Source organism: Thalassophryne amazonica, chromosome 17 (assembly GCF_902500255.1).
Source record: "Thalassophryne amazonica chromosome 17, fThaAma1.1, whole genome shotgun sequence".
Taxonomy (NCBI): Eukaryota; Metazoa; Chordata; class Actinopteri; order Batrachoidiformes; family Batrachoididae; genus Thalassophryne; species Thalassophryne amazonica.
This window is the reverse complement of record NC_047119.1, coordinates 41,313,556-41,341,159: the sequence shown is the minus strand read 5'-3', so window position 1 is coordinate 41,341,159 and position 27,604 is coordinate 41,313,556. Positions and strand designations below refer to the sequence as shown.

The window sequence follows — 27,604 nt, the reverse complement described above, 5'->3', positions numbered from 1 at the left end:
TGAGGGAAAGATGAATGCAGCAATGTATAGAGACATCCTGGATGAAAACCTGCTCCAGAGCGCTCTTTGGTTTGTTTGTTTATTCCAAGTCAACATAATATATAAACAATAATATAAACAATATAAACAAATAGTACAGTTTTATGTACACACTTGACACTGTTCATAAGATGGTGAAAAGAAAAAAGAAAATAAAGACAAAAAAGGCATAAATGAATTAACATAACACAAACAGAATCAACTTGGAAAGGAGTGGGATGAAGACAAGCTTATTGACTCCCACCCCCAATTCCATCCTCAATTAAATTAAATTACACGGTTGCTGTCATTTTGAGCTTAATATTTCATATATAATATATAAAGCATATAAATAATACAATTATATATGTATGTGAACATACACCCACACACATACATATACATACATATCCATATATACACACATACACACACACCCATACATATACATATATACACACACACTCACACACATATATATACATATACATACACATACATATATACATACATATATACATACATACACATACACATATATATATACATATATATATATATACATACACACATGCGCATACACATATAAATATAAATGTAACATAATACAATACCTTAGTAATATAATATAACACAGGAGTGAATAACAATTACACACTGGACAGTATAGACAAAATAACACACAACAGAGGACCAAACAAGACACACAAGGAACACATATCGTTGGATTTATTATGATGATTATTATTATTACTGTTGTTGTTTACCCTGCTTAGTTTGAGGCGCTTGAGGTGAGTGCATTAAAACCACAGGTCCTTGGTGAGGACCTGCTGAAGCATGGGGTCGTATGAGGTGCAATTAAAACCACAGGTCCTTGGTGAGGACCTGCTGAAGCATGGGGTCGTATGAGGTGCAATTAAAACCACAGGTCCTTGGTGAGGACCTGCTGAAGCATGGAGTCGTATGAGGTTTGATGTTGGTGCATCTTGACCTCAGACTGGGAGGACAGTTCATCTTTCAGCAGGACCGTCACCCTGGTCTGAGGTCATGAGCTCCATAGATACCAGTGCCGTGCTCTGCCGCGTCCACAACACCACTGAATTGCCTTGAGTCATGGATGGCAACCACCCAGACAAACAGTCGGTCTATTCCCATATCTATCATGATATCATGTTATTTTATTGTAACACTGCTTTAAACTCATCAGGATAGTGTGTCATTCAAAGTTTGGAATGTGATGAAGTGAGTTCTCTTGAGTGCTGTGTATCTTTGTTGGCTCCGCCTTCGTCGGCGTCTATTGGTCAATACGAAACTCATGCTGAAGCAGTGCGTGTGCCACAGATCAGCTAGCAAGCAGAGAGAAAGCTAAAAACACTGTGGTTTCTTCAGCACGTTGACAGTTTTCTTACTGAGATCATCACAGAGTTGGGTTATATCGCAGCCGCCGAGTCTATCATGGTCGGTGTCAAAGTGATCGGGAGCGACCCGGATTTTCAGCCGGAGTTAGCGGCCGCCGGCTCTAGGCTAGCCGTGGTCAAGTTCACGATGGCTGGGTAAGTTCATGGTTCTGTACCGAGGCCGCTCTGATGGTCCAGTTAGCACATTAGCTGACGAATCAGCACCTCATCTTTCATTGTTTATAAAACATTTCATGGTTTTTAATTGACTGAATTAGCTATAAAGTTAGTTAGCCAGAAGTGCTAAGGCTAAGCTAACATGCTAACGCTAGATAGCTGTGGTGATAGCAATGACATGGCAGTTTATCTGCTGAACTCACAATCATGTTAATCACCTTTACCCTTTATTAATTACAAAATAAACGCTTGCCGACAGTCTCGTAATAACGCGGAGACAAAATTGGTCTTTCCTGTGGAATTTACTTCATAATGCTCTGATTTAAAGACCAATAACGTTTCAGTAAATCAATCTTTGTTCAGTTTCTCAGTTAATTATTTTTGCATCACATTAGTAGTTATAAACTAATAATGTCTCTCTCTCTCTCTCTCTCTCTCTCTCTCTCTCTCTCTCTCTCTATATATATATATACACACGTATGTATATCAGTGGCGGCTGCTGGTCTGTCAAAGAGGGGAAGCTCATTGTTGGCTTCCATCATAAAATTTGTAAGTTTATTTATTTGTAAATTCAAATATATAAAATGGCCATAACAGTCCCTAGTTGCACAAGCATTTCACAATTTGTATCTCTATTACATAGAATATTTTATGATGGCACAATTACCAAGTGGTTCGTGCGCTTGGTTTCAGCATATAAGGTTCCTGGTTCAAACCCCACACCTACCACATTTCTCCACGTAATGTGGAGTTGCGTCAGGAAATGCATCCGGCTTAAAACTTGTGCCAGAGTCAACATGCAGGTCCACCTTGGATCTGCTCTGGTGACCCCGAGTGAAAACAATGGAGCAGCCGAGGGACTTACTTTACAAGAATATTATTAATGTTAATGTTAATATTCCAAAACATGTCCAATCAACTGAATTTAGTCCAAGTGGACTCCAGTTAAACTATAGAAACATCTCAAGGATGATGGAAACAGGATGCACCTGAGCTCAATTTTGAGCTTCATGGCAGAGGATGTGAATACGTATGTACGTGTGATTTCTTAGTTTTTTTTTAATACATTCACAAAAATCTAAAAATAATAAAAACAACTTTTTCAGATTGAATTTCATCCATTTTGGAATATGGCTGTAACATAAAAAATGTGGAAAAAGTGAAGCGCTGTGAATATTGTCTGGATGCAATGTTTGTGGTAGTGTACTGTAATATAAACATTGTCAACAGTTTGTCTGGGTTATTTGCACATATAAAACATAAAAGAAAATTAAGAATTATAACTTACTAATTTGGTCCACTCAGAATGTCCTTCAGGATGTTAGAATTCCGCTGGAAAAGTTGGAGCACAAATACAATGTGCAGTCCCTTGCTTCGGCTTCTGTGCTGATCAAATTTGCTTCAATACTTTTGCATCCCATGCAGATCATCCTTTTAATTTACACATTAGAGATATTACAAGGACTGTTTTCTTCCACCTGCGAAATATAGCAGAGATTTGTCCCATCCTGTCTATAGCTGATGCTGAGACCCTGATCCATGCATTTATTTCCTCTAGATTGGACTACTGCAATGTCCTATTTTCTTGTTTACCGCAATTCAGCATTAAGGTTAAAAGCGCAGCTGTCGAACTCTTGACAGGAAGTAGAAAGTTTGATCGCATTATGCCCATTTTGGTCTCTTAACTGGCTACCTGTCTCTGTGGGGTCAGATTTTAAGGTTCTGCTATTAACTTTTAAAATTATCTGTGGACTAGCACCTCCCTACTGATCTAATCAAAACCCTATGTACTGGCCCGGGCTCTGCATTCTACTCTGTCCTTCAGATGAAAAAAAGTCTGCGGGCCACAGAGCCTTCTCTTATCATGCACGAGTTTTGTGGAATTATCTCCTTGTGTCAATAAAACAGTCAGATTCTGTGTAGACTTTCAAGTCTAGACTTAAGACGCATCTGTTCTCCCTCTCGTATGGCTAGCATACTGGCATAGTATGGTGCTATGCTCAGTGGTGGGTACAACTAACCGAAAAGTTAGCTTCAATATCCGCTAACTGAAAAGTTAAGGTTTCTAACACAAAACTGATAAACCCCTAAAAAAAATTAGAAGTTACAGCTAACCACTAACTTTTACTATTGACTCGGCACACTGTCGGCAACTGATTTGCCAGTTTAGAGTTTAAGCAACACAGAGGCTTCTGAGTAAATTCAGTGCGAAGCGATCGCAAACCCAAAACAATGAGCCAGTGCTTTTGTCTTTAAGCACCCTGTCGGCTGCTGCAAAGACATCATATTTACCTTACACACAGAATACTACAGACGGTGGCAGTGTTGATCAAACGCAAGGCACTTTCACTCATGGTTTCATTTATAAACAGACTAATTCCGGACAGTTTATCAACATTAAAAGCAATTCTGTCATTTTTACAAAGTGAAAATATCGCTCTTTTAAGTAATGCCCTAATTTTGAAGGTTTGAGCGTTAAACCGACACAGGCGCCTAAAGGCATTATGGGAAATCAGTCTCCTCAGCTGATTAATCCACTGATGGCTTTCAAAGTTAGCTGAAAAGCTAATCCGCTAACGAAAAAAGTTAGCTTTTCTCGTTAGCAGTTTGCGGATTGTTCTTGCTCTAGAGATTGGTAAGGTTAGACCTAACTTGTGTGAAGCACCTTGAGGCAGTTTTTTTGTGATTTGGTGCTGTATACTGAAATAAATTGAAAAATTTAATTGAAATTGAAGCGAGACAGTGGTCAATTCATTTGCGATGTTCAGGTGTACAGATCGTGTCAATGCAGATAAGAGGTCACTAAAATGTTTTGACATCCCGAGAGTCATGACACATCAAGGAGAAAGGAGTGAGAAGTTTTCTTGTGAGTGATGCAGACTGTGGTTAGCTCGAACTAGAGTAAATAGCATTACAAAGTGTGCTCTAAGCATTTCATTTCAGGTATTTATTTTTGTTGCTAATTTATAAATGAGTAAAGTCATATATGATTCAAAAATATAACGATTGCGAACTCTAAAATGGTTCAATTTGGCCATTTTACCCTCCATTTACTTTTGCATTTTGAGGACCAGAGCACAACGTGCATACAAAGTCCTCTGTCTCCTAAAAGATTTGTATTAAAATGGAATCATCCTGAATCCACTTAAATGTTTCAACAGTAATAAGACACAGCTGATTAAAGTGCTCAGTTATATATAACATCAATCTTTAATTAATGCAGTGCCACAGTAGAACAGGGCATCCTCAGAAAACATCCTTTCTTGTGCACAAAGGAGACAGATGAGGGAAGCCACCAAGACACTGGTGACAGTAGCTGTGATTGAAGAGACCTTTGTCTGTTGGATAAGGATAGGATTGTTTTCCTTATTTTAAGACAGAGGCTAATCTTAAAATAAGAATTCTGTCTAGTTTGAAAGCACATTTTGATTATTCAGTGCCTAGACATTTTTCTGGTTTTGAGAATTCTAACAAAGTAAATTTTTCTTACCCCATTGGCAGATTTTTTTTTTTTTTTTGCTTAATACAAGACAATTTGGCTAGATTTCAGATTATTTGTCTTATTTTGAGTGGGACAGTTTTTGCAATGTGGAGATATGAAATTGTCTATGTGGTATTTTTGATGATAGACTGGTTTTAAGATGGCTGATGATGACCTGTATTAGCTTCCTCCAACGCCGTGTCACATGACTTCTTTAAGAATCATTTATTTCTTCAACAGGAAAGAGAGCTAATAGTGAAGCGCATTGATGAATTCATTGGTCCACTTGTTAACAATTTTAGCTGTAGTTGCAAATAAGTAATGTTGGGCTCTGTCTCCTCAGGTGTCAGCCGTGTATCAGAATAGCTCCAGCTTTCAACGCATTGAGTAACAAATACCCACAAGTCGTCTTCCTGGAAGTAGATGTTCACGTCTGTCAGGTAAGACTGATCTGCCACGTGAAGAGAATCCAAACACAACTGGACTAAAAAATTAGAGACAAACGGGAGATGCATTTTTTTTAAAGGAGTCTTTCTGTGCAAAATCGTTTAAATGAAGCATGCACACTCAACTGTGAGCTGGAACATGATTTTGGGAATAAGACCTTAGCGCTATGGATTTTCCTTTTTTTTTTTTTTTTTTTTTTTTTTAAAGATGAAGTGCTAATATTAAAACACAGTCTCTTTATTTTCTGTCAGGCCACAGCGGCAGCCAACAACATCTCAGCCACGCCCACATTCCTGTTTTTCCGGAACCGGGTCCGAGTGGATCAGTACCAGGGGGCAGATGCTGCAGGTCTGGAGGAGAAGATCAAACAGCACACAGAGAATGATCCTGGAAATGAAGACTCGGACATTCCAAAGGGATATGTGAGTTCATTTCTTGATTTATTTACATATATATATATAATTCCACACTGAAAAAGCAATCAACTTTTACTGTTGGAGCATTAAGTTTCCATGCTGTTGTATGTGTGCGTTGTTGTCACTACTGCCTGGTCCTGGAAACAGTAATGATCATGTCACATTTAGGAGCATTACCTCATCCACCACCTGGTCGAACTGCTTTCCACCTGAACAGAGCTGAGGTCCATCCTTACCTACCTTTCTTTGGTCGTGTCCTGTCGCTGTTCTTTTAACGTTAGAAGCAATCTTTCTCTCAGTCTGTGAGACTGGTATCATCCCAACAGATTGGAAGAAAGGACTTGTTGGTGAAAGAGTGACTGCAGGGGTATTAGAGTTGTTCTTAACATGATCTAGTGGCACTTACTTACTACTTAATAAACAGACCAAAGGAGATAACTGTCCAAAGTCTTGAACTTGTAGAGACATTCACTGATCTTAGCAGTGAAGTTCATGTCTCTGGGTCCTCAGCCTTTGACATCCAGAGATGCCACGGGGTCTTATGGAATCAAAGGTCAGAGGTGTTTGGTGGAACTGATACTTTTGCAGGAGAATGGAGGGCCAAGTCTTGTGGGTCCTCTATGGTTGTCAGACTTTGACTCTCACCAGTAGCCTCAGGCAATGACTGGATGTCTTTGGTACCAGGTGTTGGGTCCGGCTGGAATGACTTTGCGTCAAAGGGGCGGCTACTTAGTGAAACTTGGATGAGGAAGATCACTCACATTGAGCCTTATGTATCAAAGTTGCGCACTTGTGGCATAACTTTACGGTGTAAATTTGAAGTACACCAAAGTTGCTGTGACATGTATCAAGCAGTGCGCACCTGCCCATTTCCGGCGTACGCCTGACGTGACCTTGATAAATGCGGCGGGTTAAAACAATCGTAATTATAATAAACACGCCCATAAATATTCAGACTCCGCTTCAGACACACCCTCATTTTACGACATGGAAGCCAGGAAGACGGCAAAGAAAAAGAACTCCACCACTCACGATGCGTGCCAATAGAGCGTCAAAAGCGGCCGTCGTATCAATTGTTTTGTAGTATAATCAAAAAAGTGTTACAGTGGTCCCTCGTTTATCACGGGAGTTACGTTCTAAAAATAGTCCGCAAAAAGCGAAGTCCACGAAGTAGACAGCGTTATTTTGTACAATTATTATAGACGTTTCAAAGCTGTAAAACCACTTTATACACTTTCTCAATCAGGCATGAACATTTTCTCACTTTTCTCTCATGTGTAAACACTCTCAAAGTTCAAACCGTAGTAGAAAAATAAGACGAAACTGTTTTCAGGCCCAAACATTTGTTTGAGAAATAAAAATAGAACGTTTTCCTATAAATAATTATGATGGCTTTTAGAACTAACAAATTTAATTTTAACGATCAACGTACGAGGTTGGACACATAAGAAATTATTAATAGTGACTGACCAGTATTTCACAGATCGCGCCTCTGCATCCTGACGCCGCGCCTTTTTTCACTCACACCTCGCTGCAGGTGTCTTTTTCCGAGTGACAAACACAGTTATGAGTAGTTGTTGGTGCTCTTTTTTCTTCTGGGCGAGAAGATTCTTATAAACAGACACACAGAACACTGCAAAATTGGACTAAAAACTCCGCGAAACGGCGAGGCCGCGAAAGGTGAACTGCGTTATAGCGAGGGACCACTGTATTCTCTTTTCACATGTCAATAATTCTTTACATGTGGATATTTGCTCACTCAATTAATAAGACACGCCTAATTTTTCAGATTTCTTTATTCTTAAAATGTATTTCTTTCTTTATTTTATTGTGACAAACGAATGGAGACGACACAACCTGATTGCAGCACGGGCGAAGGGAATGACAACACTACAGTTGTAATTATCAATTCCATTGTCTAAAACGATCACACCACATAAAGTTAAGCTCAGCGCTGCTCTGGCTCCAGGCTCTGGAGAAAAAGGCGAGCAGCGCTTTCTTTGCAGTCAGCGCTGTGGCCACGGATCATGCTCGAGACCAGCAATCCCGCAAAAGCGGGATTTGTATTGATTATTATGTAGTATAATCAGGAAAGTGTTATTTATGTAACATATGCATTGATTTGTATAATGGCACTGTTTATCATGTTGATAATTTTCATTTTTATGTGGATTCCAGCGCTGGTTCATTTTGGTGTATAATTTACACCACCTCTCGACCTGGTGTATATTTTCAGCGCAGCGTACGCCAACGACCACATTGATAAATGCCAAGTAGCGCAGCCGTTTTGGCGTACACCCCATATACGCTCAAATATCGCCGTACGCACATTGATACATGAGGCCCATTGTGCGGTAACATCAGCTACCACATTTTCTCCATGTGGTGTGTTTCTCTGGACATGATCCAGCGTGCAGGTGCCTGAGTGTTGAGGACCCTAGGAGCTGGACAAAGTTGAGGACATGCCCACGTTTCATCTGGCTGCAGCAGGTAGATGGTTACTTTGTAGAGGTGTGGATGGACTAGTTGTCTGCCTGGATGGTTGCCATCCAGGATGTTTTTGCAGTGTGGTGGATGTAGCTCATGCTTATCTGGTTATTTGTAATAATAATATACTAACACCCACCTGAACTTGACACAGTTGTTGATGGAGATTTAAAAGTTTGCAGTTTGAGCTCTTTATGTTATTTGTAATCCACTGTGGTTTCAGTCTCTTACTTTAGAAATATTCTGAGTTCATATCCTTTGTTTCTTCAGATGGATCTCATGCCTTTTGTCAACAAAGCCGGCTGTGAGTGCCTCAATGAGAGCGATGACTTTGGCTTTGATAACTGCTTAATAAAAGACTCTTCGCATCTGGAGTCTGACTGTGATGAACAGGTAGCCACTGTGAATCTGCCACTGTCTAAACCTAAGACACACTCACACATTCTGTCGATGCATTTCCAAAAACAGTTTCCACAAAAAGATTTCCAACCCAACCACTGTTTGCCACAGTGAGCCATTTGAGATGACCTGATCCAGGATCGCTGAAAGAATTAAGGCACTGCTGAGAAACATGGGCATCATCAGTTGTTTAGATTTTAATTTTCAACAAGCTTGGCGATTATTCTCCCCCTTTTTCCTTTGTTTACTGCAGCTGCTGATAACCATCGCCTTCAACCAGCCTGTGAAGCTGTTCTCCATGAAGCTACAGTCCTCAGACTTTGGTGAGTTTAGTTCACATTTCACTCACTGGATAGTTTCATGATGAAAAATGTTTAGCGGTTATAAAAGTGAAAGTTTTATAACCCACCTGGTCAAATGCTTGCCTCGATGCTCCCACAGAGCTGCATCACACGGACTTTAAGAGTTTCAGCAGCAGGTGGATTTGGGATGTGTGCTGGTTTTCTGTACCCTGATGGAATTTTTTCCACATCCTCCTAAAGTTGGCAGCATAATCCATGCAGCAGATTGTATTCCTGCTCTCACTGGCAGCTGGATTTTATACCAGTGTCATGATGACTGATGATAGTGACAGTCCGGGTACAGTGCTTATGATGTGGAGCAGTTCCACCACGTTTGTGCAGCTGATTTGTAGTTTGATTAATGATTCTGTGTCCACAGTGCAGAACTCAGAAGATTTGGACAGTATGATAACCATGGGCAAAAATAAAGCGGTTTCATGGTATTATGTATAGCTTTAAAATGTGCTTTAACAACATTATGGCTACGCGTGATTCAGGCGCACTAACTGACACGATGTCTACCGGTATGAGCACTATACCACTGATAAATTTAGAGAAAATACTAAAATGATCTCTCTTTTAGACATATAGCATCTGCCCTGTGGGAAACATGACTTACTTGCTTAGGGAGAAACGTGGTTGGAATAAGGTCCGAAACTCTGGATGCTCAATACTTGGCCCAGCTTCACCAACAAAGTGCTTGGAATAGATGTATTTGTCCTTCTTGACATGTTTGTAGGAGAAATTTGGTCGACCAAAAGCACGACTCGAGTCCACCGCTTGTACTTCTCAGTGGTTTCAAAGATGTGATATTCTTTACTCCTTCCATGTAATCCTTTGCGGGTATCTTGAATCGGTCCAAGTCCGACACAGGCCATAGCGATGGTGCTTTGTTGCCACCGTTTTGGTTTGAAGGGCTATTCCGCGGAAAATAAAACGAAAAAGCTGACTTGGTCCTTTGAGATGGAGGGAAAAGTTCAGTGCAGGCTTCGCCTCCTTCAGCCATGATGCAGAGCTAGCTAATGTTAGCTGCCTGTTTGTAAACAGAGACAGAGGTGCATGCCAGGGGGAAGGGAGGCAGCAGTCGCCTCCGCTCTGCCTGTCAAGAATTCTCATAATCCGCTCATACCGTAGGGACGGTATAACGGAAAATTTTAGTGGTTTTGAAACCGGTTATTGGCCCATGTCTACTCAGAGAGCAGAACTCGCCACCATGATAACAACTGATGGCGGAGCAGTCCTCCATCTTGTGTTGATTCATAACATAAAAGGCATTTCAATGTCATTTTCAATTTATTCTCATTTGTATAGCGCCAAATCACAACAGAGTTGCTTCAGAGCACTTCACACAGGTAAGGTCTAACCTTACCAACCCCCAGAGCAACAGTGGTAAGGAAAAACTCCCTCTGAGGAAGAAACCTCAAGCAGACCAGACTCAAAGGGGTGACTCTCTGCTTGGGCCATGCTACAAAACATAAATTACAGAACAATTCACAGACGAATATACAAGAAATGCAATTGGCGCACAGGACAGGAGGATCGCCAACACGAACACAACTCCCATCTCTGGATGGAGCTGCACCTTAAACAGAGAGAAAAAACAGAAACGGGCATCAGAAAAACAAGAAATACTGTATAATTTGTCAGCATTAAACAACAAGAAAAACAGAGAAATACTAAGGTGATCGCCGGCCACTAGCCCTAAACTTCACTAAAAGACCCTGAATTTAGGTAAAGTTGAGGCCGTGGCCCGCTCCAATTACTAATAAATTGAATTAAGAGTAAAAAGCCTAAAACAAAACTGTACCAGTATGCTAGCCATATGAAAGGGAAAATAAGTGCGTCTTAAGTCTGGACTTGAAAGTCTCCACAGAATCTGACTGTTTTATTGATGCAGGGAGATCATTCCACAGAACAGGGGCATGATAAGAGAAAGCTCTGTGACCCGCAGACTTCTTATTCACCTTATGGACACAAAGTAGTCCTGCACCATGAGAACGTAAAGCCCGGGCCGGTATGTAAGGTTTAATTAGGTCAGCTAGGTAGGAGGGTGCCAGTCCAAGAATAATTTTATAGGTTAGTAGCAGAACCTTAAAATCTGATCTCAGTGGGACAGGAAGCCAGTGAAGGGATGCCAAAATGGGTGTAATGTGGTCGAACTTTCTGCTTCGTGTCAAAAGTCTGGCTGCAGCATTTTGAACCAATTGGAGACCCCTAATGCTAGACTGCGGTAAACCAGAAAATAGAACATTGCAGTAGTCCAATCTAGAAGAGATAAATGCATGAATCAGGGTCTCAGCATCAGCGATAGACAGGATGGGACGAATCTTCGCTATATTTCGCAGGTGGAAGAAAGCAGTCCTAGTAATATTTCTTTTTTTTTGTAATTCACTTTTTATTGCTTTATGAACTTTAAAACAGTAAAACCAACACACACACACAGTGGGACAAGAACAAACCCACTACAGCTACAGTAAATTGTTAACAACAAGAAAAAGGGGGGGGGGGGGTTGAGTGGGTGGCGGGAGAGATATACGATATACTCGTATATACCACGAGTCCCAGGTTAATGTTCTCCAACTCTTCCACTCTCCTCCCACAGTCACCTCTCCCCTCCACTTCACAGGCAAGATCTTTTACAGTCTGAGTATTTCATCCTTCACATGAAAATCAAACTACTACATTTCATGTATCACCCATTTTGTAAGTGGTTCAAATAGGGGCCGCATAATTTCAAAAACACCTCCCCTTGGTCATTCAGTCTAAAAGTCAACCATTCATAGTTGGCCATTTTGGTCATTTCTTCTAACCATTCATTGATTGGAATAACATTTTTTGATTTCCAGTGTCTAAGGATGATCCTACAACCTGTCACAAGGGCCAATTTACACCATAGTTTCTGCTGATCGGATAACCTCATTTCACTTGTTATCAAACCTAAAATACACAAGGCAGGGCCCTGAGGCATATCTATCTCCAGAACTTTGTTGATAACTAATATTATCTTTTTCCAAAGGTTCTGTGTCATTTCACACTCATACAGCATGTGTACAAGTGTTCTCTCCCACCTCTCACATCTCCAGCATAACTCCGAGTCACAGAGCTTTAACCTTGCCATCTTACTGGGGGTCCAATACATTCTTGATATCTTATGCCAAGACGTAGTAATTTCTTCCCACTTCTCCCCAATGATCTCACTCTCTAAATCCTTCTCCCATGCCCTCTTAAGAGCATCAAGTTTGGGTGGATGAGATTTTCTCATGAGACTATAATATTTAGATGCCCCACCTTTAACCCCCCGGTTAATCTTCATTATTTTTTGTAACTCGGATTGAGTAACTAGTGGAAGTTTTTGTTTTTGTTGCAATATACAGCTTCGTAACTGCAAATACTTCCAAAAATCCTGTTTGGGGAGTTTGTATTTACTAGCCAATTGTTGAAAGGACATTAAGTTGTCATCCTCAAAAACATCTCCAACATATATAATCCCTGTTATAGCCCATGATTTCCAATACAAAGTTTTTTTCCCTACTTTCAATTATGCCAAAGGGGTGACTGTTTAGTAAAAAAGGGGTCAGAGCCAATAATATCATGTGATCTTTGCCAAGTTTCTTTGGCAAATAACAGTAACGGATTACCAGACGGACTTTCACATCCAGTTTGAGAGATAAAAGCTTGCAATGGAATAGGCTCCGTCAGTTCCTTTTCAATCAGAACCCAGCCAGGGGCTTGGGCTTCTGTGTTGTCTATTTTAGCCAACTGGTTGAGAGAGAAGGCATAATGATACCAATCCATTCTTGGAAGATTGAGACCTCCATCTTCAATTGCAGCATTCATCTTATTTCTGTTTAAACCAGGTCTTTTGCCTCCCCATAAAAAAAATTTTACTGCTATGTTGAATTTTTTAAGTAACGGGGATGGGAGACTTATGGGTAGCAAGTGCAAAATATAGTTAATTTGTGGGATAATCATCATTTTCAGGACATTTATTCTACCCAGCAGAGATAATCCTAATTTAGCCCAATTCTGTAAAGTGTTCTCAATTTTCATCAGGGTGGGAAGTAAATTTTCTGTCATAGTATCTTTTAAACCTGGTGTGAGTTTTATCCCCAAGTACACCAAACCTGAAGGGAGCCAGTTAAACTGCCAATTCTGTCTAATACTTGGTGGGCATAGTCTAGACAGTGGCATTGCCTCAGATTTTCCCCAATTTATTTTATAGCCTGAAAGAATAAAGTATCAATTAAAGACAAAATTTGAGGAACCGCTGTCTCTGGATTTGAAGTCACTAACAATATCATCTGCGTAAAGAATAGTAGAGAAGCTTGAATCTTCGACTGGACTGGGTTGCTTGACGCGAGGACGTTTCGCTTCAAATCGCAGAAGCTTCCTCAGCTAAAATTCTTGCTCTGGAAGTCTGACTTCTGTCTGACTCTTGTAGAGAAGAATAAAACAGAAGCCAACAAAAGCTGGAGTTTTAAACCTAACCAGACCCCTCCTACTGAGAGGCAGACTGCTATAGGCTAGTGACTAAACAATAGTTCTAATTAGCAACTATTGTGCTGTAGTTAGCACACCTAATGGCAGGACAGCAGCTGTCCCTCTAATGATAGGATGGATGCCTTTCTGATGGCTCCCTTGATGACGTGAATAACTCATTACCATGAACAAAAGACTGAAACTCCTTTGACCTGAGTACCTCATTGTAAACAGGGGATAAACTGTGTCTCAGACCCCCTCCCCGGTTAAGGCTGGGTTTCAAACGTTTCACAAAGAATGCCTCCTTGACCCCTCTCTTAAACCATTTCTTCTCTCTGGCTAATATTTTAACTTCCTTGTCCTCAACGTGTGGTTAGTGTCTTTAAGGTGGAGGTGAACCGTAGACTGAGGTCCACTGGCGCCCTCTCTGCGGTGCTGGTATAGCCTTTTGTGTAAATGTTGCTTCGTTTCACCTATGTAGTGTTCGTTACAGTTTTCCTGACATCTGATAGAATACACTACATTTCTCTGTTTGTAACTAGGGATCATGTCCTTAGGGTGAACTAATTTCTGTCTCAAGGTGTTAACCGGTTTAAAGTAAACTGGGATTTTGTGCTGTCTGAAGATCCTCTGTAGTTTTTCCCCTACTCCTGCTAAATAAGGGAGAGACACTCCTCTTCTTCTTGTCTCTGTCTCCTGTCTATCTGGTCTCTTTGTTCTCTGGGACTTCTGCACTTTGTCCAGGGACCATCGTGGGTACCCACATACTGTGAGGGCTTTCCGGACATGTTGTTCTTTAGCCCTTCCCTCTGCAGTTGTGGGCACTGTAGGGCTCTGTGTTGAAGCGTCCTTATCACCCGAAGCTTGTGTTCAAGGGGGTGGTTTGAGCCGAAGAGCAGATATTGGTCAGTGTGAGTTGGTTTTCTGTAAACCCCTGTCTGGAGCTGCCTGTTCTCTCCAATCATAACATCACAGTCCAGGAAGGCTAAATGGTTGTTTCTGGCATCCTCACGTGTGAACTTGATATTGGCGTCCACCTAGTTGATGTGTTCTGTAAAGTCCTCAACTTGCTGTTGCTTGATTTTGATCCATGTGTCATCAACATATCTGAACCAGTGACTGGGAGAGATGCCTGTGAAAGACGTCAAGGCTGTCTTCTCCACTCGCTCCATGTACAGATTGGCCACAATGGGGGATACCGGAGACCCCATCGCACAACCATGAATCTGCCTGTAGTAATTCCCCCTAAACAGGAAATACGTGGTGTTGAGACAGATCTCCAAGAGTTGGCAGATGTGGTCTGGTGTGAGTTTGGTCCTTTCAAGTAGAGACACATCCTCCAGTATTCTCTGCCTCACAGCTGAGACGGCCTCAGCTGTGGGGATGCAGGTGAACAACGATGTCACATCAAATGACACCATAGTTTCATCTGCCTCCAGCTGTAGGTCCGTGATCTTGTTCACAAAATCTTCTGTGTTCTCCACATGGTGGTCTGAGTTACCCACTAGAGGAGCCAAAATCCACTTGAGGTACTTGACCAAATTGTACGTGATGGAATCTGTGCTACATACAATAGGCCTGAGTGGCACGTGGCACTTGGTGCTAGTAGGTCCACAAATTCTTTATAAAAATCTGTTGGCAGCCCATCATTTCCAGGAGTTTTCCCAGGGCTCATCTTCTTTATAGCTTGCTGAACCTCTTCCAGTGTAATATCTCTCCCAATCTCCTTTTGATCTTCCACAGATAGGGTAGGTAGATCCATTTGGGACAAAAACATATCTATATCCTTTTGCTCTATCCCACCCTGTGAAGTGTACACGTTTTGATAGAATATCTTAAATACTTCATTAATTTCTCCTCTGCCTGTCACTATTGTCCCATTTTCATTCTCCACCGAGGTTATTAAAGTACGATTATGTCGCTGTTTTACTCTTTGGGCTAAAAATCTCCCTGCAGCTTCTCCTTGTTCGTAATACTTCTGTCTACTTCTGTCTACAATAACGAGAATTCAGCCTTTTTTTGCAGTATAGAGTTTAGTTCAAATTTCAGTTTATTCAACTGGGTAAAGATTGTTGGGTCTAGTTGGGATGCATACACTTTTTCCAGATCCTTAATTTCTTTTTCCAATTCAAGTAATCGGACAGTGGCTTGTTTTTTCAAATAAGAACTATGTTGTATTAAGCGGCCCCTCAAACAGGCCTTAAATGCATCCCATTCTAGTCCACTATTGGAAGCTGAGCCTTCGTTAAATTCCCAGTACTCAAGGATTTCCTTCTTGATAAAGTTGCACGATTCTTCACTTTTGAGCAAAGAGGTATTAAGTCTCCACCAACCTCGGGGGGTTTCGTTTTCCGTTTTAAAACCCAACACCACCTCAAATGGTGCATGGTCTGAAAGTACAATATTTCCAATTGAAGTAGAGACAACTGCACTAACTAACTGTTTTGATAATAGGGAATAATCTATTCTAGAATATGAAGAGTGTGGATTTGAATAAAAAGTATATTCCCTTTCGCGGGGGTGTAGAGTTCTCAAAATATCGGTTAAGCCCAACTCGTCTTCCAGAACATTTATGGCTAGTTGTGATTTATGTACTAATCCCACCCTGGTAGCTTTTGATTTATCTAGGGCTTGGTTTCTTATCTGGTTAAAGTCCCCCCAATAATTATGTAAGTATCCCCCAATTGTTTAGCCACATTACAAATATTAGCAAAAAAATCAGGAGAGTCTGTGTTTGGTGCGTATATATTAATAAAAGAGCATCTGCTACCAAACATATCTGCACTTACTGCTGCCCACCTGCCCTCCCTGTCCGAGAGTTGTTTGTGAATAGTGATATTTACACCTTTACGTAATAGGATACAGACACCCCTTTGGCTAGATGAGTAGGCACTATACCCAATCCCTCTGCAGTTTTGTTGACTCCTCATTATCTAGATGAGTTTCTTGTAAAAAAAAAAAAAAAAAACAGACATCTACCTTTTTTTTGTTTAAGGTACAGGAGAAGTTTCTTCCTTTTTATAGCAAGATTGGCCCCCTTAACATTCCAAGAAATAAATTTAAGTGTATGAACCATCCTAAAATAACCTCTCTCTTATTTTACTCTCAGCCCTCATATTGAACTTTGAAAAACCAACCCATGAAGATGTAATCATGTGAAAGCAGCTTGATATCATTGTGACTGTAATGTACACATAAAAGGAAAAAGGTCAAAAACAAAGAGAGAGAGAAAAAAAAAACAACAGGATTGCTCCTTTATCCCCAAAAACAAGACACGAAATAGTACGTCCGTGAAACACCTGAGGCCCGGACCCGGCCTTCCGCCAGGAGCTTCTGCACAAACTTATGCACGACTCGCTCTTTGGCGCCCTCCTCTATTCCAACTATACGGATATTATTGCGGTGGCCGGCGTCCTCGGGGTACATTACTTTCTCCTGCAACTGGGCGATGGTTTTGGTCGCCGTGCCGACCGTGGCATCCAGGTTCTGACTCTGATCTTCCAGATCTGATATTCGAGTCTCAGCTTCAGTCATCCGAGCTCCCAGGTTATCCACCTCTGCCTGAACTGCATCCATACCGGACTTTAATCCGCTCATATCGGAAGCGATATTCTGTAGCAGCATTTTAATGGTCGTTATCTCGGTTGTGGTGTCTGTCTGTAATGGTTTTGGAGTAGCCGCCATGTTGTCCTCCGTGTTTCCCTCCGTCTGTCGTGCGAGGCTCCTTAAACCGTACTGCGTAAGAGTTTTCTGGACTTGTTGCATACTAAAACAAAGTTGTGCGTCCCCCGGCAAATATTTCAAGTGTTTAGATCCTATCTCTCGGAACTTTTAAGGGGGAGGAAGGAGAGCGGCTCCGCAGCACTTAAACTACGCAGCCATGTCGGACGTCCGCTCCACCGGAAGTCCCCGTCCTAATAATATTTCTAATGTGGAGGCCAAAGGACAACGAAGGATCAAAAATTACCCCAAGGTTCCTCACTTTGTCAGTGTGATGTATGACACACGAGCCGAGGCTGAGCGTTAACTGGTCAAATTGATGCCGATGTCTCACTGGACCAAGAACCATCATTTCAGTCTTATCAGAGTTTAAAAGTAGGAAGTTTCTAGACATCAAACTTCTCACTGCTGCAAGGCAATCTTCTAAGGATTTTACGTGAACGAGATTACAAGCAGTTATTGGCATGTATAACTGAGTATCATCTGCATAGCAGTGAAAGGTAATCCCAAACGCCGCAATATGTGCCGAAGTGGTGCTATATAAAGGGAGAAAAGCAAGGGGCCTAAGACAGACCCCTGTGGAACCCCAAATTTCATGTCACTAAGGTTAGAGGTAGTGTTTACTGTAACAAAACACAGTGAGAACGACTGGTCAAGTATGACGTCAGCCATGCAAGGGCACTCCCAGTAATCCCAAAATGATTTTCCAGCCTATCAAGTAGAATATGATGATCCACTGTATCAAATGCAGCCCTGAGATCTAACAGCAACAGAACCGTAGTGGTGTCCGAATCCATTGTAAGCAGAAGATCATTCACCACTTTAGTGAGAGCCGTCTCTGTGGAATGATATTTTCTAAAGCAGACTGCAGTGGCTCAAAGAGATTATTCTCAGTAAGATAGTCTACGAGCTGCCGTGACACCACTTTTTCCAGAATTTTAGAGCAAAATGATAAATTTGATCGGCCGATAGTTTGTCAATACACTAGGGTCAAGATTAGGTTTCTTAAGTAATGGTTTAATCACTGCAGATTTGAAACATTTAGGAACAGATCCAGAAGTTAAAGAAAGATTAATAATTTCCAGCACAGTCGGCCCAAGACTGGGCCACAGGTCCTTAAACAGTTTTGTTGGTATAGGATCAAATAAACATGTTGTGCTTTTTGTTGACATTACGAGTTTTGTCAGCATGCCTAGTGAGATACTATCAAATTCTGTAAATCTAGGTAATACCTCAGTAGTGGCGCCCACATCAATAGCAGGGTGTAGTGGCTGGATTAAGGCATGCTGGGATATGTTTAACCTGATGTCTTCTATTTTCTTCCCAAAGTAATTCAGGAAATCTTGTGCTGTAAAAGGAGAGCGAACTACAGGTGGTTGTCCATGCAAAAGTGTGCCACCATGTCGAACAAGAACTTTGAGTTATGCTTGTTTTTGTTGATCAGATCAGAGTAGTAAGTCCGCTTTGTAGCCAATAATGCATGCTTATAGTCTAAGATAGCATCACGCCACGCAAGGTGAAATACTTCTAATTTTGAACGATGCTATTTCCGTTCTAGATCTCTTGCTTTATGCTTGAGGTCACACAGATAATCATTGAACCAAGGTGACTGTGATTTGGGGGAGCGCAGTTTTAACACAGGTGGTGCAATCATGTCGAGTGTAGTTTTGAGCACTGAGTTTAAACTATCCACAAGTCTGTCTACTGACTGGGTATTTGTCAAATGTGAAGCTAAGACATCAGGCAGTCTAGCTTCGAGTTCAGTCTTAGTTGAGGAGTTGATGCATCGCCGTAAAGATATATAAGGTTGTTGTTCCACTAAACACGGCAGCGAAACTGTAAACTTAATAAGTGAGTGATCAGACACCACTGATGTAAGAGGCATGATGTCAGTATTTGTGACAGCAATACCACGTGCGAGAACCAGATCCAGGGTAATTCCACTAATGTGCGTCGAATCCCGAATGCATTGCCGAAATCCTAATGCATCCACAATTTCCATAAATGATTTGCAGAGGGGATCAGAAGGCTTATTTATATGAATGTTAAAGTCACCAATGATCAGAATGTTATCTACACTAGTTGACAAGTTAGAGATGAATGTACCAAATTCATCTAAGAATTCAGAATATGGGCCAGGAGGCCTATATACAGTGACAAAGTAATACGACTGATTTTTATTCTTCTGACCTTGGCAATGTGTAATATCCTGAGCAGAGCGGAGAATCAGATGCTCAAATGAGTCATATTTGTAACCCCCAACAGCTAATAAGCTAAACCTAGATTTATAAATAAGAGCAACACCCCCGCCTTGCTTCGCATCACAAGGGACGTGACTAAATGTATATGCTGGTGGGCAGGCCTCATTTAAGGGGAGGACAGCTGTAGGTTTAAGCCAGGTTTCACATAGCCCAGTCATATCTAAGTGATGATCAATAATTAGATCATTGATCAACAGTGATTTTGAGGACAGTGATCTTATGTTAATGAGACCCAGTCTAAGGACCTCAGTGGGGTTGACAGTTGAACTGTTTGGGTTTAGGGGTGGTTCCAGAGTAGCATATATAAGATGCCTAGAAGTAGGTTTGGGTTTAAGACATTCCACGCGCGTTGTAGGTAGCAGACACGAAATCTTTGCTATTGCTGGAACAACCACTGGGCCATCCTCAATTTCAACATCATCCAATATAGTAATGGGTATTAAGTTTGGAAAGCATATCCCTCTATGATTTTTATGGACAGGACTACGGAAGCAGGCCACAGTCTCAACTTGTTGAAATTCCCTCCCTGGCAAATAAACTGCACTATCACCATAGTGGATTTTCTGCACTAAATTTCCCACTAAGCTAATGGATTCCACACCCACATTTGTCATAAGCCTTGCAGGGTCTCTAATCACCTGCTCTGTGGCCTGCTGTAGGAAAGAAATATACAGGCATATACAGGAAAGAAATTGAACAAACATGCGCATGTGCGCTTTGAACAAACATGGCTTCCTTTGATGATTTCACCATGACAACATTTCAGTCACTCAATCACAACTATTTTGCTGAGTATAAACTTTGGGTCATCTCTTTAGCAGAACTGGTTGTGGAGATATAGCAGATATTGATATCGCACCATGTTTTTGATGAGATTTTATCCTTTTTCTGATCCTCTCCAAAAGTTAATCATCTCAAGTTGTGAACCTTTCGAAGTTTTCCATCAGGGTTGGTGGGCGTCTCAATGTAATTCACCACCAGAACAGTAGGGGGTGCTGCATTTTTTGCTATCCCATGAAAGTTGTTGGTGTGAAACCAGAAAAGTGTGATTCCGGTAATGTTGTGGTTAGTGGACCAGTCACAGTCCATATTGTCTCCGTTGTCTCGACGTGTATTTACAGTTTTTGTGAAGTGCACGTCAGGCTGCAGAGAGGGGCTCACAGGGGGTTTGCGATGGTGTGTAGGGCTCTGCATGGTTACAGAGATGTGGCTATGGAGTTGCATAACCTGGGCTTTAGAATCCATAATTTTGGGATTCTTTGCACTTTAAATGTGGATCAGAAGCTGATTATATTTTCAAGATACGTGAGCTAAAGTTACTAGTCAGACGCCATAGATTGTTCTTAGGTGGACGTTGCTGTGACCTTTCAGCCTCCAAGTACCCACATTCACTGAAATTCCCATCTCTGTCTCAGCTCAGGCCCCGAAGGTGATGAAGATATTTACCAACCTTCCGCAGTCGATGGGTTTTGACGACGCAGAGCGAAGTGAAGCCACACAGATGCTGGAGCTGACAGAAGACGACTACAAAGACGAGGGTTTGATTCCACTGCGCTATGTCAAGTTCCAGAACGTACAGAGCGTCACGGTGAGAGTCACACAGCCATCGTTTGTTTGTTAACATCACACATTAATTACATCACTGTGACCATAACAGATAAATTATTATTAAGTAAATTGTTACTGTCAGTCAGAGACAAAATTAGTGACACCAGTGAGAAAATGGTGTTTGGGATTTGATAATGAAATGAACACTTCACCGAAGGTGTTTGTGTTGCTGCTGTAAACAACAACTGACACAATGTTTATTCATCAAACTTCTTTTCTCTCTCTTTCTCTCTCTCTCTCTCTACCAGGTGTTTGTTAAGTCAAACCAGGGAGACGAGGAGACGACGAAAATTAACTACTTGACTTTTATTGGCACTCCAGTTCAGGCCACCAACATGAGCCAATTCAAAAGGGTACGAACCAAATGTGTCGGTGCAGAGAGTGAAAAAGGTTCAACCAAAGCAGTTTCATTCCCGAATTCACACATCAGATGTTATGTGGATTTATGTACTCCAGCCTTTGGTTGAATAGAATAGAATAATTCTTTATTGTCCACTGATGTGGAAAATTGTCTTCGGCTCACCAGCACAAAAAAGACAACACTAAAATACAAACATAGTCATACAAACACACGAATAAAACAAAGATAAGATACATAAAATACATAGAAGTAAAGGAAGAAGTAGACTAAGACCTAGTAAGATAAATAAAACGTTAAATAAGATCTAATAAAATCAAATAAAACAGAAGTAAAGCAGTTCAGGTTTTTTTTTTTTTTTTTTTGTGGAGTGGTCACTTTTTTTGAGTTCATTATGGCGACAGCATTTGGTATAAAACATTTTTTTAAAAGAACCTTTGACCAGAGGAGCTCTGTAGCGCCTCCCAGACTTCAAGAGCTCAAACTGACAGGACAGAGGATGAGAGCTGTCTGCCAGGACTCTCTGAGCTTTCCTCCTCATCCTGTCAGTGTAAATGTGGGCCAGAGGCTTCTGGGGTTTTCCCCACAATTTTCCCCACCATTTTTACAATTCTATTTAATTTGTCCTTAAATTTACAACTCAATTGAGGCAGAGAAACATATTGAAGTGCTCATGCGACCTTTCATACAGTTCCAAGTTTCAGATTTTAAAACCATTCACACACTGAGTATATATATAGTCCTCTTACCTTTTGTGTCATTTCTGTTGGATTAATCATCACAGCCTGACAAAAACTGTTACTCACATAAGATGCCCTTGTTTTGGAAGATTACATCTAGACATACTTTAATTCCTTATTCACCTTATTCAGCCCCGCCCACTTTTACAACAAAGGCATTTCTGTTTTGTCTTAGGACTTCCGGTGAGCGGTGTTTTCAGTATAGAACAATGGAAGGTATTACATGGGCAGAAACAAAAACCTTTTTGAAAAGCTCAAAGGGTTCGACTCTGGCTCACCCACAGGTCATAACAGAGTGGGAAGATGACATGAAAAAGTGTCCTTTGATTATTTTTAACTACTTTTTGTTGTCACTTGGCGTGGATGGTTTGGTTATGAGGAACACCGAGCTGCGCGCCGCACACTGATGCAGAGTCGTATAAAAGCACAATCAAGTTACAATACTACCCGACAAGTTGTACCACCATAATGCCTAGATTAGGTAATGTTAATATACGTATGGTGTTATTTCATGCAGTGCTTGTTTGTATCAAATCCCAGAAAATGAGAAAATAAGATAGCAGCTAACGCATCCACCGTGGCTTCTTCAACGGAGCGTTGTAGTCCAACCATTTCTCTGGGTAAAGTTCCAGCGGTGTGGGTTTTTTCTCCATAAAATAAAAAGAACAGACAGGGACGTTTGGGTGGATTTTTCAAATTCAGCACCTTTAGCCAGCACTGGAGATCCTTGTCTTTCACCAGAGGAGGGAACAAGTTAAATGCTGGTCCACAGCACTAAGATCTCTCCTTTCCATGTTAAAACATCGTTCTGAAAGCGATAATTTCCTCTTCTTCCAATTGTTGCGGCACCCACGAACTGAACAATTAATGTTGCTCATGTTCGGACACTTCTAGCGTACTGTGTTCCCACGTAGCTAATCATTAGACGCAGTGGCAAAAGCGGAAGTTACTTGACAAAATGGAGCTGCCAACCCTGACTTCCTGAATAAGATGAATACCATTATAACAAATTATTTTAATAATAATTCCTTATACTATTCCTTATTCCACAGAGTACCATTCCTTGCGGTTTCATCCCGAATAGCAAATTTGGGGTGCGTTTCGAAGCGTCACAGTAACTTTTTGATCCATCTTTTGTCAATCTTGAACAAACTTGGTATACAGAATAGGTATGGCCATCATTGGCACCAGTTTTGAAATCGGGGTAAAATTTTCAGGCTGTTCAAAAATTTCATCCTGATTCCCCAAATCGGAGTCATTACGCTGTCACTTCAGGGTGTTCGTAGTCCTAAAAGCTTCAGTCATTTTCAAACATCTTTAAAAGGGGTCATCCTAGTGAGTACAGCTTGATACTTGTTTGACTGTGCTCCATCTACGTAAAAATTTGATGCAAAGCGTTTGATGCGGTTCTGGCTGAGAACACAGCCGGGCGCAGCTTTCCTTTTATTTTCGAGTGGGTTGCCAGGTATGCACTTTATAAGCCAGCCAGTTGGCAAGTCTGCATTTTATTAGCCAGCCTGATAAGAGGCATGCCAGAGTAAGCAGTTTCATCCCATTTTTGCACTTCTGGATCGTAATAGAATGGTGTCCTGTCGAATAGCAGTGTTATCATGGATAGAATAAACAAAGCATTTTTAAAGAAGTTTCTCTGTTTGCCTGCTCCGGCTGTTTTTCCAGCCTGAACCACAGGATGCTGGTGTGTTTCTTGTTGTCCCACCAACAAGAAAAAAAGAACTTATTTTAAAAGCTGAAAGTCCATTTAGCAGTTACTTTATTAAGAGTCACCGTGCTCCATTTATTTATGCCAGCGTTCACCACACGCATCATTTGACTCTTCAGCATTCTGCTCACCATGAAAATAAAGATGCTGGTGTGGGGATCACATTTGTGAAGTGTCAAGGTGCCTTAAGTGTCAAATCTGAGAGTGTTCTACGCATCTCTGCATCCGCCACACTACGGAACAATCTTGGGTACTTGAAGCCAACCAACCAGGAAGAACACGCCAATTCAGCCCCACCTCCTGAAATACAACCACTGGCAAAAATTATGGAATCACTGGCCTCGGAGGATGTTCATTCAGTTGTTTCATTTTGTAGGAAAAAAAGCAGATCACAGACATGACACAAAACTAAAGTCATTTCAAATGGCAACTTTCTGGCTTTAAGAAACACTGTAAGAAATCAGGAAAAAAAATTGTGACAGTCAGTAATGGTTACTTTTTTAGACCAAGCAGAGGGGAAAAAATATGGACTCACTCAATTCTGAGGAATAAATTATGGAATCACCCTGTAAATTTCCATCCCCAAAACTAACACCTGCATCAAATCAGATCTGCTCGTTAGTCTGCATCTAAAAAGGAGTGATCACACCTTGGAGAGCTGTTGCACCAAGTGGACTGACATGAATCATGGCTCCAACACGAGAGATGTCATTTGAAACAAAGGAGAGGATTATCAAACTCTGAAAAGAGGGTAAATCGTCACGCAATGTTGCAAAAGATGTTGGTTGTTCACAGTCAGCTGTCTCTAAACTCTGGACCAAATACAAACAACATGGGAAGGTTGTTAAAGGCAAACATACTGGTAGACCAAGGAAGACATCAAAGCGTCAAGACAGAAAACATAAAGCAATATGTCTCAAAAATTTGAAAATGCACAACAAAACAAATGAACGAATGGGAGGAAACTGGAGTCAACGTCTGTGACCGAACTGTAAGAAACCGCTTAAAGGAAATGGGATTTACATACAGAAAAGCTAAACGAAAGCCATCATTAACACCTAAACAGAAAAAAACAAGGTTACAATGGGCTAAGGAAAAGAAATCGTGGACTGTGGATGACTGGATGAAAGTCATATTCAGTGATGAATCTCAAATCTGCATTGGGCAAGGTGATGATGCTGGAACTTTTGTTTGGTGCCGTTCCAATGAGATTTATAAAGATGACTGCCTGAAGAGAACATGTATATTTCCACAGTCATTGATGATATGGGGCTGCATGTCAGGTAAAGACACTGGGGAGATGGCTGTCATTACATCATCAATAAATGCACAAGTTTATGTTGATATTTTGGACACTTTTCTTATCCCATCAATTGAAAGGATGTTTGGGGATGATGAAATCATTTTTTCAAGATGATAATGCATCTTGCCATAGAGCAAAAATTGTGAAAACATTCCTTGCAAAAAGACATAGGGTCAATGTCATGGCCTGCAAAAAGTCTGGATCTTAATCCAATTGAAAATCTTTGGTGGAAGTTGAAGAAAATGGTCCATGACAAGGCTCCAACCTGCAAAGCTGATCTGGCAACAGCAATCAGAGAAAGTTGGAGCCAGATTGATGAAGAGTACTGTTTGTCACTCATTAAGTCCATGAATCAGAGACTGCAAGCTGTTATAAAAGCCAGAGGTGGTGCAACAAAATACTAGTGATGTGTTGGAGCGTTCTTTTGTTTTTCATGATTCCATAATTTTTTCCTCAGAATTGAGTGATTCCATATTTGGTCTGGTTGGTCTAAAAAAGTAACCATTACTGACTGCCACAATTTTTTTTTTCCTGATTTCTTATAGTGTTTCTTAAAGCCAGAAAGTTGCCATTTGAAATGACTTTAGTTTTGTGTCATGTCTGTGATTTGCTTTTTTTTCTACAAAATTAAAGAACTGAATGAACATCCTCTGAGGCCGGTGATTCCATAATTTTTGCCAGGGGTTGTAATAGCTGCCAATCTGCCTCAGCCTGGTGGAATGTAGATGTGTCCTACTTGGGCCCTCAGCATTGTCATATTAGTGAAAAATGAATATCTTCTGGAAGAATGGCATTCTGTCCCTCCAGTAGAGTTCTACAAATTCTCTAGTTTCAGTGCCAAGGTGTTCTGGCATCTTGCGTACATCCAGGGATTTCTGTTTATCACAAACCTGATCACATAACTGATCTGTGCCCCACATTGTCTTCTTATTTTCTTTATATCCAGATTGTGGGGAAGAAAGGAGAGAGTCACTGAGCAGCAGGAAGCAGAGGAAAAATTAGACTGCAGATAACACCTCGCTCTGCCAAAAGCGCTGCGGCACTCACGCACACTGAGAGAATCCTCCGACTACGCAGCAAAGCAAAACTAGTCTGACAAGTCACTGTAAATAAAACAATCCTTTTTCCAAGGTGTGTGTTGTTTCTGCTGTGTGTACTGCAGGTGGAGGAGGCATGGGATTCAGTCATGATTTAAAGTTAAGGTTTTGGCTTAATAGTGACTGTGTTGCAACTCTGACAGATATCAAATTACCAACACACCACGCTGGTAGTATTTTAGCTTTATTTAGGTTTGGGTTTTTTGTTTGTTTGTTTTTAGTATGATTACTGAACTGGAACTTTGGGAGCAATTTAGTTCTGGACCAGGGAAGAAATTGATGCACTTTTGGGTGGTATAGGATAAAAAGGTGGATGCAGGGATATTATTTTTTATTTTTTTAAGGTCGCACCCTTTCTTTTTTTTTCAGTTGGAGTTAATGTGGTTGAAGTGTCTCTCACATTGGCACATGAATGCACCCTGGTGAGTGCCCTTTGTAATATATATTTACGTGCAACGGGTATCCTTTTTATATTGTTATACTTTTATACCTTTTATATTTATTTACTTGAGAGCGCTGCACAAGAATTCCAATGTACTCACACCTTGTGCGTGAGTACATTCTATCAAACTATAATAACAGGGACTTGTAAGTTCTTCTGGTAGTACCTGTGGTTTGACTGCAGGTGGTGCTGTTTGACGTCTCAAACACTGGGCTCTAGTTTCAAACTACGTACTTTATAAACTAACTTTGACAGTTAAACAGTAACAAAATAACCACATTGATAATACACTAAAGAAATACACAGTAAACCATAAAGACACTGGGAGAATATTAAAAAAACAACAAATTGATAAAGAAAAAAAGGGGTTTTCATTGTTTCCAGTCTTTAACAAAATTATATAATGTAATCCATCCATCTTCTACCACTTAGTCCAATTAAGGATCGCGGGGGGTTGGAGCCTATCCCAGCAGTCATAGAGCGCGAGGCGGGGTACACCCAGGACAGGACGCTAGTCTGTCGCAGGGTCTCTCCAAATTTAAGTGATTGAAAGAACAGACAAAGCTCTTTGTGAAAAATATTGAAGACTGGTTTAGTCTTCGTATATTTGTTTTTGTGAATGAAAAATTTCCCTGTCATTATTAAAGCATTAAAAGCTAAATCTTGCAGTCTATCATCTAAAGCTATATCAAATAAAATACAATCTTTGTCCA

The 27,604-nt window shown here is 40.8% G+C and overlaps 1 protein-coding gene across 1 annotated transcript; it reads left to right on the top strand.

Moving 5' to 3' along the window:
- Positions 1-1,319: 1,319 nt before the first annotated feature.
- Positions 1,320-26,479, top strand: txnl1 (thioredoxin-like 1). The gene is made up of 8 exons (XM_034192653.1): positions 1,320-1,571; positions 5,417-5,513; positions 5,772-5,942; positions 8,694-8,816; positions 9,076-9,145; positions 21,039-21,211; positions 21,480-21,584; positions 26,299-26,479. Exons 1-8 carry the CDS (start codon positions 1,474-1,476, stop codon positions 26,326-26,328), a joined length of 867 nt encoding a protein of 288 aa, XP_034048544.1. The 5' UTR covers positions 1,320-1,473; the 3' UTR covers positions 26,329-26,479.
- Positions 26,480-27,604: the final 1,125 nt, after the last annotated feature.

Coding starts and splice junctions, on each gene's coding strand:
- txnl1 (XM_034192653.1), top strand. CDS start 1,474: ATGGTCGGTGTCAAAGTGATCGGGAGCGACCCGGATTTTCAGCCGGAG. Junction 5,514..5,771: donor TAGATGTTCACGTCTGTCAG/GTAAGACTGATC, acceptor ATTTTCTGTCAG/GCCACAGCGGCAGCCAACAA. Junction 21,585..26,298: donor ACATGAGCCAATTCAAAAGG/GTACGAACCAAA, acceptor CTTTATATCCAG/ATTGTGGGGAAGAAAGGAGA.